At 36.6% G+C, this 12,048-nt stretch overlaps 1 protein-coding gene across 1 annotated transcript in view; it reads right to left on the bottom strand.

The window, feature by feature from the left end:
- CEP290 (centrosomal protein 290) overlaps positions 1-12,048 on the bottom strand; it is a 119,846-nt gene that overhangs the window by 62,069 nt on the left and 45,729 nt on the right. The window contains exons 25-27 of the mRNA XM_081081463.1: positions 8,629-8,731; positions 8,141-8,371; positions 4,700-4,873 (exon numbers count right to left, since the gene is read on the bottom strand). Coding sequence (XP_080937589.1) covers positions 4,700-4,873; positions 8,141-8,371; positions 8,629-8,731 — 508 coding nt within the window. The remainder of the gene's footprint in view (positions 1-4,699; positions 4,874-8,140; positions 8,372-8,628; positions 8,732-12,048) is intronic.

The raw sequence follows: 12,048 nt of genomic DNA, 5'->3' as shown, positions 1-12,048 counted from the left end.
CTAACAACAAATCATTTAAAATGCCAAGATCTAGAAAGAAACAAAGTATGGACCCAGGGAATAATAAAAGGAGGCATGTCTAGACAGAATGGATAAAGAAGGTATTAACCACGGAAGAAGAGGTGGTTTTTAAGTTGAAACCGAAGACATGAGAAGGGGCCAGTCTTGACAAGAAAGCAGCCATAGAATGAAATGATATACTGGTGAACCCAAGTGCTCTAAAGCAGGAAAGAAAGATGTTGAAGTGCCAGAGGACTTGAGCATAGTGAGAAAAAAATAAGAGTGAAGAGTGGAATAAGATAAAGTTGGAAAAATAACAGGGAGATATACACACACAAAATAAAGAGAAAAAATTAAAAAAAATAGCCCAGCCTGTGTGGCTCAGTGGTTGAACATCAACCCATGAATCAGTCACTGGATTAATTCCTGGTCAGGGCACATTCGGTCTCAATCCCCAGTAGGGGGAGCACATGAGGCAGATGACTTACGTTTCTCTGTCATCGAATTTTCTATCTCTCTATCCCTCTCTCTCCCTCTCTCTCTAAAATCAATAAAAATATACTTTAAAACAATCAAAATAAAACAAATGAAGAAAAAAGAACAACAACAAAAAGATAACAGGGCATGGTATGTCAAGATGACGAACTGGAATTTAACTTAATAAATAAAAGGGAATCGTTTAAAATGTTAAGGAGGAAGTTTTAAACAATTCCGGGATGCAATGTAGAGAATAAAGGGGTAAACAGAAAAATCAGAAATTAGGAAGATACTATAAAGTCCAGATGAGTGATGATGCTGGTTTAGACTAGGGTAATAGCAGTAAAGAAGGAGAAAAGAGGATATACATGAATTAATTACATTTGGGAAATAAAAATGATAGCAAAAACAGTGACTAGAGAACAACTGTAAGGTATCTGCCTTTAACTAACTGAACTCCTAATATGGCATATACATATTGAAATAGGAATGACTATGAGAAAAATAGACATCAGGAGTTCATTTTGGATATATTAAATGTGAGACCCCTTGAAATATTAGTTGTAAAGTGGTAATTTCACACAGTAGAAGACAGCTTTGAAGTCAGGCTGGGGACATAAAAGTAGAAGTTGGCTCATAGTCTATTTTAAGCTCATTTATTCTTTCTTTTAACGGATAAAATGCCTACTATATGCCAGGTATTTTACACACTAGACATCAATGGTAAACAAATCCCATCCTAGAATTTGCATTTCAGTGAAGCAGTTGGACAATAAGCTAACATATAACACAACTAGAGGCCTGATGCACGAAATTCGTGCAAGGGGCTCGCCCTCGCAGCCCCGGCTTTGTTCAGAAGGACATCTGGAAGGTCATTTGCCTCTCCAGTCTAATTAGCATATTATGCTTTAGTTATTATAGATGTCAGGTCAAAAGATTTATGAAGAACATTAAAGTAGAATAATGAGAGTTTTTTAAAAAGGGGATGTTATAAAAAGAAAAGCAAGATAAAAGAATAAACTTGCCTTTTGGTAACAATGCACAATTAAAACCCTATTCTAGATACTGTAAATACATAGGAGAAAAACAAACAAGGGCTTAGGGTATTTTAAATTCTACCCTTTTATTTCCATACTCTTTCAAAGTAAAACTCTGGTCTTGCTCCAGAGCCCATTTTCACCCCCACCCTCGTATTGCAACTTCACTTATTACCATTCCAATCTCTAATCTGGTCATTAATCATTCTCTCCTTATTGGCTCTAAAGTTTCTTTCCCTCTCCCTTCAAACTTCACTGGTCTCACTAAAAAAAAAAAAAATTGATAAAACAAATCCTCCTCTTGATTCTAATTCAATACATATTTATTTCTCTTCTATTATCAGACTTCCAATTCTTCTATTGCGTAATTCAGTTTTTGTACTTTCTAATCACCTACCCTTTTGTTTAAAATTTGGAAATTCAATTTTAATTACCTTTACTTTCATGTATCTTTACCCTTAAAAGGCAAAGGTGATTTCCTAGTCACCATATATGATGATCTTTGCACCATGGCTCTATACTATTAATTACCGTCTGAGGTCAACATTTACTAGCTCTAACTCTGTGCCAAATACGAAATACTAAATACACACATGAATTAAGCAGAGATTCTGATATTAAGAGGCTACTATTCCAAGAGGGAGGCAGGCATAGAAATACATATAATATGAGTGATAAACAGCAGAACTAGGTACAAGATATAGAACTAATATAGACAGGGGGAAGGAATTTGTTCTATGAAGAATACTTCAGAGAAAAGGAGTCTGAACAAAGTTTTGAAACATGAATAGAAATACACTGAGCAGATGAACTGGGAGAGGGGAAGGGGTTTCTAGATAAAGGTAAGAGCATATACAAAAGAATATATGTAAGAAAAAACACCGTGTTACAAAAAACTGGTAGTTCAGTTTCTAAAACATACATAATGAAACTCCTTAGAGCAGTGGTTTTCAACCTTCTGGCCCTTTAAATACAGTTCCTCATGTTGCAACCCAACCATAAAATTATTTTCGTTGCTACTTCATAACTGTAATGTTGCTACTGTTATGAATCGTAATGTAAATATCTGATAAGCAGGATGGTCTTAGGCGACCCCTGTGAAAGGGTCGTTCAACCGCCAAAGGGGACACGACCCACAGGTTGAGAACCACTGCCTTAGAGTGTTATAGGAGATGAAGAGAATTAAATGAAGGCTAATCACAAAAGGAGGTTGACTTTTATTCTTTATGTGAATGGCAGCTTTTGAAAGGTTTTAAGCAAGGGAGTGACATAGACTCATGTTGAGAATTATCATTCTAGCGACAGAAGGAAGGATGTAACACTGGAGACAGGGATATGAGTAATGACTACCACAATAAAGATAATAAAGAAAAAAAGACATCACCAATAAGGATAAATATATGTTCAGAATTATAACTGAGATATGAGGAAAGGGATATAATACAAATATAATTTTTTTTTAAATTTTGAGAAAGGTTCAGTGGATTTGCACATTGAAGGGTCCCAGGTTCGATTCCAGTCAAGGGCACATGCCAAGTTGTGGGCTCAATCCCTAATAGAGGGCATGCAGGAGGCAGCTGATCAATGATTCTCATCATTAATGTTTCTCTCCCTCCCTACAATCAATGAAAATATATTTTTTAAAAAATAGATAAAATAAAGTTAAAATTTCTCATTGATATGTTATCTACAGAAGACTGCTTACCTAATTTTCTAATGACAAAGAGGACAGAGGACATGAAAAAAAAAAAAAAAAAAGCCGTGGCCAGTTGCTCAATGGTTAGAGTATGGGCCTATGCATCAAAGAGATCTTGGTTGGATTCCTGGTCAAGGGCACATACCTGGGTTGCAGGTTTGATCCCTGGCCTTGTAGGCACATGTGGGAGGCACCCAATCGATGTGTCTCTCACATCAATGTTTCTCTCTCTCTCTCTCAAAATTAATGAAAAAAATATCCAAGTGAAGGTTAATAAAAATAAATGAATTACTTTTACAACTAAATAATCACAATTTTCATAAAAAGTAACATAATTATCTCTCCTTGGCAAAAAACAAAATTAAACTAACATTATTTCTAGTTAGTATTAATAAATCATGTTAATTTTGTAGGAGTCATTGAAAGCTATTGGTAATAATGCTTTGTTTTTTTTGTGTTTTTTTTTTGTTTTGTTTTGTTTTTTTTGCCTAATAATGCTTTGTTTTATTGACTGTGTTCCCCTAAGCAAGTAAAGGCTTTTGAGCCAATAGAATTCTCTGTCATTCCACCCCATTAGAGGATCATAAAAGAGAATAAATAGTAAGCCAAAAGGCATATAATCATATCCTATATAATAAAACCCTCATAGGCAAATTGACCGAATGGTGGAACGACTGGTCGCTATGACACGCACTGACCACCAGGGGGCAGGGGCTCAACGTAGGAGCTGCCTCCTGGTAGTCAGTGCACTCCCACAGGGGGAGCACTGTCTAGGCAAAAGCTGGGCTCATGACTGATGAGCACAGCGAGGTGGTGGGAGCCTCTCCCGCCTCTGCTGCAGGCAGGCAGTAAGGAGCAAGGGGTCCTGGACTGCGAGGGGGTGCAGGCCGGGTTAAGGGAATCCCCTCTCCCCCACAGTGCACAAAATTTCATGCAATGGGCCTCTAGTTTCTGATAAGGAAGATGAACAAATCAGAAGCTTAATTTGCCTACCATAAAGGGTATGGAGGTTAAGTGGCTAGAAGAGTTAAGTGGCCACACAAAGGCTCTGGGCCATATTCACTAACAGATTTAAACTTATGCAACTTCATCCTGCTCTTCTGTATCTCTACCATAAGAAAGAATGGGAATTTGCCAAGCTCATCCATGGCTGGGGAAGAGCCATTCATATCTCACCCACTCTCAGTTACAACCACCACAAGAAACAGAAAAGCCAGGGGCCATGAGAGAATAATTTGTTCCAGGAACAAAGGTAAGAAAAAGGGTTGGGTACTTAATGCTGCTGCTTCTTTTGATTATAATATTCTATCTGTTCCATGTTCCTATTTCTTTCTTAATTTCCTGATGGAAAGAGGTTTGATTCAGCAATATCATGCAAGTTGGCTACGGAGGATGACCTGGATGACCAGAAGGCATTCTGCACTTACAGATACATATGACCAAAGGAAAATGGCTGATACCACAGGGTTCTCAGATCACACAAACTCACCTCTAGGTGTTCCAAGTTGTTTGTTCTTTGAACAAGCACATTATCTTTTTGCAAGATGTCCCTGTACTTAGCAGTCAATTCATTGTATTGTTTATTGGCCAATTCTAGTTCAGACAGAGAAACACTATTATCCATAACTTTCTGGAGAGCAGCAATCTTGAAAATGGCCATCTCCTATGTAAAATAAGGATATAATCAGTTAAATTACTGTACTGTTTCTTCTGGTGAGGCACTAGCCACTTTTGAGAAAGATAAGATAATACAATCAAAAACAAAAGAGGCTCTGAGAATAATTTTAAAAATAAGATTTCTCAAAAAAGAAAAAGAATAGATTTCTCATATAAGAAAAATATTGCAATAATAATTAATTTTTTTTCATATAACAAACCATCTTATTTGGAATTTTTAATCATAATAAAAATAAAGTGAATCCTTTTCTAACTCTTATCATAATAAAATAAAATTCAGTTAATTTGAGCAAAATAAAAGAAGCAGCAGGAAAATACATAATTTAGACTATCTTTCGCTGGCTTCTCTAAATTTCATAAAATTAAAAAAATAACTTCTCTTTTGATAACTGGATGGCAAAATTAGCATTGCCACAAGCAACCTTTACAGCTTAGCTATTTCTGGTTATCATAGTTACAAAGACTAACTGTAATAAAATATTTTTTTGTTCACAGAAAGGAAACATTAAGAGAAAAGAGTTATCTTTATCATATCTATCTATAATAAATAATATTAAAATTTTTAAGTTACTTGGCTCATGTTCTACTCATTACACAGCTAAAAAAGTCACTATTCAAATACATAGTTTAACACACACAAAAAAAATCTAAACTTTCAGCTTTCTTCAAAGTAAGTTGATAAAGCAGTAGGGCAAAGAACAACCAATTTTATGAAGTGAAAAAGATAAAGAATTTATAGTTATAATTCATTCTGAAGTAGAGTAGTAAGGAAATCAAATATTTGTAACGGTGCTTCAGATCTTATTTTGACAACCTTTCTTCTCCATGTAAATAAGTATACACTATTCTACAATACCCTTGAGATTTGTTTTCACTTTTTCTTTGTGGAGGGTGAGGGAAGTTATGCTTCTGATCCCTTTTAAAGTCCTTTTTTCGTTTTGTTTTATTTTGTTTTTTTAATTGTTGAAAAAAAAAATCCAGGTTGAACAATCAGGTTGAAGAGGAATAAAATTCTAGTTCTTTTTTCCCTTCTATCTTATACACCAGCTGTATTTGTAATACCGCAAGAAAAGTATATTCTACAAAATCTAATGCACAAATAAAAACAAGAATATTTAAGTGCTAATATTTTCTTATAATATGTCCAAGTAAAAATAGCCTTTATTTTCAACAGGTTTTTTGTTGCATCATGATTCAGCTTTAAGATTACATTGAAAATAGGGTTCTTAGCATAGTAATTTCACCCATTACTATATTTAAAAGGGGATGATGATAAGGAACTCAAATTCATTTTAATTTTACTTTGAATTCTTCTGTTTATATGATGCTATGTAAATTTAGACATGTCAACTGAGCATACACATGCTTAAAATAAGCTACATTGCCCTAGCTGGTTTGGCTCAGTGGATAGAACATCGGCCTGTGGACTGAAGGGTCCCAGGTTTGATTTCAGTGAAGGGCACACACCTAGGTTGTGGGCTCGATCCCCAATGGGGGACATGCAGGAGGCAGCGGATCAATGATTCTCTCTCATCATTGATGTTTCTATCTCTCTCTCCCTTTCTCTTCCTCTCTGAAATCAATAAAAATATATTTTTTAAGAAGCTATATAATAAGATCAGATTTAGAACAAGGTGCAGAGGAGTACATATAAGCAGGTAACATTTTGTGTCTTTGTTAACATTTGCAAACTGAAACATTAGAAGGATAATCAGTTACATATAGGGGGTAAAAGGTACAGGGTAAGAAGATTTCTCTTTTTCTGAATATGCAAATACATCTATATTCAAATTCAACTAAAACAAAAAAAGGAAAAAAGCAATCCCTGAAATTAAAAAACAAATGAGCTTCAATATATATTAAACTAGAGGCCCAATGCACAAAATTCTGTACCCTCTCCAGCTTAGGTCTGCTCCCCACTGGCAAGTGGACATCCCCCAAGGGCTCCCAGGCTGGCAGTCAGAGGGATGTCTGACAAGGGCTCCCAGGCTGGCAGTCAGAGGGATGTCTGACTGCCGGCTTAGGCCCGATCCCCCGGGGAAGCGGGCCTAAGCCAGCAGTTGGACATCCCCCGAGCGGTCCCAGACTGCGAGAGGGCACAGGCCGGGCTAAGGGAACCGCCCCCCCCACCCCCCCGAGTGCTCAAATTTTTGTGCACCAGGCCTCTGGGCACTTATAAAGCAAAAAACATTACTTATAAAGTATTTTTGTCAAAAATATTTAACCTGCATATAACCAAGGCTTTCAGGGTAACTTTAGCAAATGCAATGGATAGAGAAACAAGTAGAATTATGCAAAAAAAGAAAATAATTATTATCATACTAGAGGCCTGGTGCATGAAAAGTCATGCACTGGAAGGGGGGGTCCCTCAGCCCAGCCTGCCCCCTCTCACAGCCTGGGAGCTCTCAGGGGCGGGAGGAGACCCGGGGATCAGGGGAAGGTGATGCCCCATCACACCTCTGCTGCTGCCTCTGCCAGCAGTGCAAGTCTCGGCCGGCCCTGGTTACCTGTGCCTCAGGCCAGCCCTGGGTGGCTGGGGGGCTGAGGGGACTGGGGGACTTTGGAGGCAGGCAGCGGAGCAGCCAGGCCCGCCTGGGGGCAGGCCTAGCCTTGGTGCACGCCTGCCACCCCAGCAGGGCTGAGGGGACTGGGCGCCACCATCTTGTGGTTGTGGGCGCCGCCATCTTTGAGAGCATGGCAGTCAATGAGCATATTCCCTCCTTATTGGCTGTGGGCGCCGCCCTCTTTGAGGGTGGGACAGTCAATTAGCATATTTACTCCTTATTGGCTGTGGGCGCTACCATCTTTGCAATGGTGTGAGGTTCAATTAGCATGTTCTCTCTTTATTAGATAGAATAAATCATCAACATTTTTCAGAGAGAAAAAAACTATGGGATTCTATATTAAAAAGACATGTAACATTAAAAAAAAATGCAAGGTCCTTAACTGAATCCTAGGACAACTAAGTAAATACAAATATTGTCTGGACATTAGATGATATAAGAAATTCTTATCAATTTTAATAGGTGTAATAAAGTTATAGTGGTGATGTCAAAAAAGTTTTGATTTTAGAGATGCGTGCTAAAATACTTAGGAGAGCAATGTCTGTAATTTAAATACTCCTACAAAAAATAGAAGCAATTATGGCACAGTGGTAATAAATGTTAGCTATTAATCCAGATATTAGGTGTTCATTATACTATCCTTTCTTCTTCACGCTTGAAAATTTTCAAAGATAAATAATCAGATATACCTTAAATCGTTGTAAACGTCCGATTTTTTCACCAACTTCAGCTTCCATTGATATCAATTCATTCTTCTGTTTGTCATTTTCTTTTCTAAGTTGGTGCTCCATTTCTATTAAAGTAGTATATTGTCTTATGAGTGACTTTTCATTGACTTGCAAGACAGTGATTTTTCTACTATAATCGGAAAGTGTTCTTTTCATTTCATCTGAATCCATCTGAAGAGTACTAAGCAAGTTCTGCACAAAGACACGTTTACATTACTTGTTAATTTTAGCTATCTTAGTTTACACACTATCATATATATTCCCTCATGTGAAAGAATCATTGATCTGCTGCCTTCTGGACACCACCTACAGAGGATCGAGCCCGCATGTGCACTGACCTGGAATTGAACTGTGACCTCCGGTCCGGGTTCATGGGTAGACACTCAACCACTGGGCAACTCAGGCCAGGCTACAATATCGTACATTGACTTCAAAAATGTTTTACTTACATTATATTCTTTTACTTTTATAGCATCTTGTTGAATTTGACTATCAAGTTTTTTCTTTTCTTCTTTCATTGTTTCAGATTCTGTTTTCCAGGTCTCCTTTTCACTAAAAAAATAAAAATAAAAATGACAATATGCTAAACCTAATAAAATATTTACCGCAGGAAGAGAAAATGTCTCATAAAACAAGAGTCCCTAGTCTCAGTGGTTGAGCGTCGCCTATAAACCATGTCACAGTTCGATTCCATCAGGGCACGTGCGTGGGTTGCAGGCTCGATCCCTAGTAGAGGACGTCCAGGAGGCATCCAATCAATGATTCACTCTCATAATTAGTGTTTCTATTTTTCTCTCCCTTCCTCTCTCTGAAATCAATTAAAATGTATTTTTAAAGAGTCACTGTAGCTACTCAGTACCTAATAAGATAAGAATATCAAAATTCTCTTCAAAAAAAGATTTAGCCTGAAAGTGACATTTTTATGTAGTAAGTGAAAGGTGAAAAAATTATTTTATCAATAATTTTCATTATACCATGAATCATCACCCTACAATTGTACCAATATAACAACTGCTGCTGAATCTTATAAACATTTTATTAAAAATAGAAAATCATTAGGAAAATAGACAATCCCTCAAACTAATTCCGGAAATCAAGTCTCAATATTCTGACCCTACTCTTAAACTTGAGTGTTAAATATTTGCAAAATATTTAGAATATAAATCAAATTAGAAATCATAGGACGTAAAAGAAGACAGTATGGAATTTCCTCAAAAAATTAAAAATGAAACTCCCATTTGACCCAGTAATCTCATTTTTAGGACTATATCCCAAGAAACCAGAAACACCAATCAGAAAGAATATATGTACCCCTATGTTCATAGCAGCACATTTTACAATAGCTAAGATTGAGAAACAACCTAAGTGCCCATCAGCAAATGAGTAAATTAAGAAACTTTTGGTATAGCTACACAATGGAATAGTATGCCACTATAGAAAAGAAGGAACTTTTACCATTTGCAACAGCGTGGATGGAATTGGAGAGCATTATGCTAAGCAAAATAAGCCAGTCAGAGAAAGATAAATATCACATAATCTCACTCATATGTGGGATATAATGATCAACATAAACTGATGAACAAAAATAAAGCCAGAGACAAATGGCGGGGGGGGGGGGGGGGGGGACGGGGGGGGGGGAGTTAGAGATCAACCAAAGGACTTGTATGCATGCATATTTGCATAACCAATGGACACAGACACTGGGGTAGTTGGGGCTTACCCTCGGGGGTGGGAGTGGCTGGGGGGTCAATCAGGAAAAAGGAGACATATGTACAATGTTAAACAATAAAAAAAAGATGTGTCACAGGCATAAAGAATAAAAATGGCAACAAATAGGTACCTATCAATAATAACCTTAAATGTAAATGACTTAAATGCTCCAATCAAAAAACACAGAGTAGCCCTAGCCGGTTTGGCTCAGTGGATAGAGTGTCGGCCTGCAGACTGAAGGCGCCCTGGTTCAATTACAGTTAAGGGCAATATCCAGGTTGTGGGCTCAATCCCAGGAGGGGGCGTGCAGAAGGCTCCTGATCAATGATTCTCTCTCATCATTGATGTTTCTATCTCTCGCTCCCTTTCTCTTCCTCTCTGAAATCAATAAAATTATTTTAAAAAAGACATAGGGTAGCTGAATGGATAAGAAAACATGACCCATTTATATGCTGTCTATATAGACCAACTTTGGAACAAAAGACTCACACAGGATGAAAGTGAAAAAATAGAAAAAAAATTGTCCATGCAAATGGAAATGAAACAAACAGGGGTAACAATATTCAGATCTGACAAAATAGACTTCAAAAAATGCCATAGTAAGAGACAATGAAGGCTACTTCATAATACTAAAGAGATGGATCCAAAAAGATGACATAACCCTGATAAACATATATGCACCCAATACAGGAGCACCCAAATATATAAAAAAAATTTCTGGAGGATTTTAGGTGAGAGATCGACAAGAATACAATTATAGTAGGGGACTTTAATAAACCACTAGATCATTGGATATATCTTCTAGACAAAAAACCAACAAGGAAACAGTGACCCTAAACAACATACTAGATTAAATGAATTCAATTGGCATTTACAGAACATTTTCACCCAAAGTTAGAAAACATACATTCTTCTCAAGTGCACATGGGGCATTCTCAAAGACAGACCACATGTTAGGACCATACTAAGTCTCTACAAGTTCAAGAAGATTGAATCATATCAAGCATCTTCTCAGATCACAATGGCCTACACTAAAAATCACCTGCAATAAAAGCATCCAAAAAAAGTCAAACACATGGAGGTTAAATGGTATGTTATTAAAGAATGAATGGGTTACCAATGAGATCAAAGAAGAAATAAAAAACTTCCTGGAAACAAATGAAAATGAACACCCAACAATCCAAAATCTATGGGCCACAGCAAAAGCAGTACAGATAGCAAAGTTCATAGTACTACAGGCCTATCTCAAGAAATAAGAAAAATTTCCAATAAACAATCTAATCCCACAACTTAAAGAATTAGAAAAAGAACAACAAGAAAAGCCCAGAGTAAGTAAAAGGAAGAAAATAATAAAGATCAGAAGGGAAATAAATGACAAAGACTAAAAAACAATACTAAAGATCAATGAAACCAAGAGCTGGTTCTTTAAAAAATAAACAAGATTGATGAACCTTTAGCCAGAATCATCAAGAAACAATGAGAGAGGACCCAAATAAATAGAATCAGAAATGAAAGAGGTGATGTAACAACTGACACCACAGAAATACAAAGGATTGTAAGAAAATACTAAACATCTGTTTGCCAATAAGTTGGAAACTTGGACAAAATGAAAAAATTCCTCGAAAACTATAATCTTCCAAAGTTTAATCAAGCATCAGGAAATTTGAATAGAGTGATAACAACCATGAAATTGAAGCAATAATAAGAAAAAAAAAAAAAAACTCCCAGCAAACAAAAGCCCTGGTACAGATAGCTTCAACAGGAAGTTCTACCAAATAATTAAAGAAGAAATAATACATATGCTCCTCAAACTAGTCCAAAAATCCGAGAGGAAGGAATACTTCCAAGCACTTTCCATGAGGCAAGCATTATCCTAAATCTAAAACTAAAGACACTACAAAGAAAAAGAATTACAGGCCAATATCCCTGATGAACATAGATACTAAAATCCTCAAAAAAAATATTACCAAATCAGATTCAGCAATATATTAAAAAGATCATACACCATGATCAAGTGGAATTTATTTCAGGGATGTAAGACTGGTACAATATTCTCAAATCAATAAATGTGATACATTACATAAACAAATTGAAAGACAAAAATCACATCATCACATCAATAGACCCAGAAAATGCATTTGACAAAATCCAACACCCAT

The sequence above is a fragment of the Myotis nattereri genome (assembly GCF_964212035.1).
Source record: "Myotis nattereri genome assembly, chromosome: 2".
NCBI lineage: Eukaryota > Metazoa > Chordata > Mammalia > Chiroptera > Vespertilionidae > Myotis > Myotis nattereri.
This window is presented reverse-complemented; position numbering and strand designations above follow the sequence as displayed.